Source organism: Tarenaya hassleriana, unplaced genomic scaffold, assembly GCF_000463585.1.
Source record: "Tarenaya hassleriana unplaced genomic scaffold, ASM46358v1 Cleome398, whole genome shotgun sequence".
Lineage (NCBI taxonomy): Eukaryota > Viridiplantae > Streptophyta > Magnoliopsida > Brassicales > Cleomaceae > Tarenaya > Tarenaya hassleriana.
Genome location: NW_010966870.1, coordinates 81,008 through 82,260, shown reverse-complemented (window position 1 = coordinate 82,260; position 1,253 = coordinate 81,008). Strand labels below are relative to the sequence as shown.

The 1,253-nt window shown below is 40.9% G+C and overlaps 1 protein-coding gene across 1 annotated transcript; it reads right to left on the bottom strand.

Moving 5' to 3' along the window:
* Positions 1–40: 40 nt before the first annotated feature.
* Positions 41–841, bottom strand: LOC104823121. Its single transcript, XM_010554544.1, has one exon. It carries the CDS (start codon positions 839–841, stop codon positions 41–43), a length of 801 nt encoding a protein of 266 aa, XP_010552846.1.
* Between the last annotated feature and the right edge of the window lie 412 nt (positions 842–1,253).

Below are 1,253 nucleotides of genomic sequence, written 5' to 3'. Positions count from 1 at the left end.
CCTCGCACAAAATCCGTGGCCAGCTTCTTTGTACACTTCTCTACCTCGCACAAAATCCGTGGCCAGCTTCTTTGTACACTTCTCTAACGGCCTTTATTATGCTTCTGTGTCGATCAGATATCACGACGACATCAGGTCCATCTGGGATTGCCATTGTTAACTTTTCCATAAACCACCTCCATGATGCATCTTTCTCTCTGTCGATTATACCCCATGCTAACGGATATTGGTGGTGGTCACCGTCTTGTGCAGTTGCAACGACCAATGTGCCTTTGTACTGACCTGTCAAAAATGTTGCATCAATAGCAACAACTTTACGCAAGTAGTTCCATCCTCTTACCGCTGCACCCAATGCAATGAAGAGGTATTTGAAGCTTTTCTCATCTTTCTCCAACTCAAGACTTACAATTGTTTCGGGGTTTCTCTTCTGCAGCATATACAACCACCCGGGAAGTTTCCTAAAATGCTCAATAGGATCACCTCGAATCTCACTTTCAGCTATGTGTTTGCCTCGTAATGCTGTCAAATACGTTACAGTTGTGCCGTATTTGGATTTCACACGGTCTATTATTTCATTTGCTGTAGGAGTACAATCGAGTTTACCGGGAAATTCTTCCTTCAAATAATCTCTAACCAATTTCTTTGTACCTTTCATAGCTTCACTTGATTCTGATACGGGCTTGCAACTATGAATAGGATTGTGTTTTCTTACACTCCAACGTTTCGAGTTCGAGATCAAGGTCGTACGTAACTTCCAATTACACCCCGATCCAGCAAATTTACATCTGATTTCCCACAATTTCTTATCAGACTTCAGTGTACTATAACTGAAACGAGCCATTGCTGCACCCTTTCGAACATATTCTTGTGCTGCTTCTTTATTGCTGAACTCATGTCCAATTGTTATATTCAATCACCACCACCATCATCAGCCCTAACACCATCACATTCAGTCACTCTAACTTCTCCACAATCACTTGAATGTTCACTATCAGAAAGATGTATAACTTCAGCCACATTATTATTCCCAACTTTACTCTTAAAATTAGGGCTCAATAAAACACAATCCTCATAATCTACCATATTCTGTCTTCCATTTCCTCCAACAACACTTCCATCAGCATGAATTACAGGTTGCGCTTCAACATTTTGCTCATATTCACCTTTCACATGTGCCTCTTCAGTCTCCACGTAAAGCATACCTCGCATTCCATTTATTTTATCCAGCAGATAAATAAGAACATGCTTGTCAT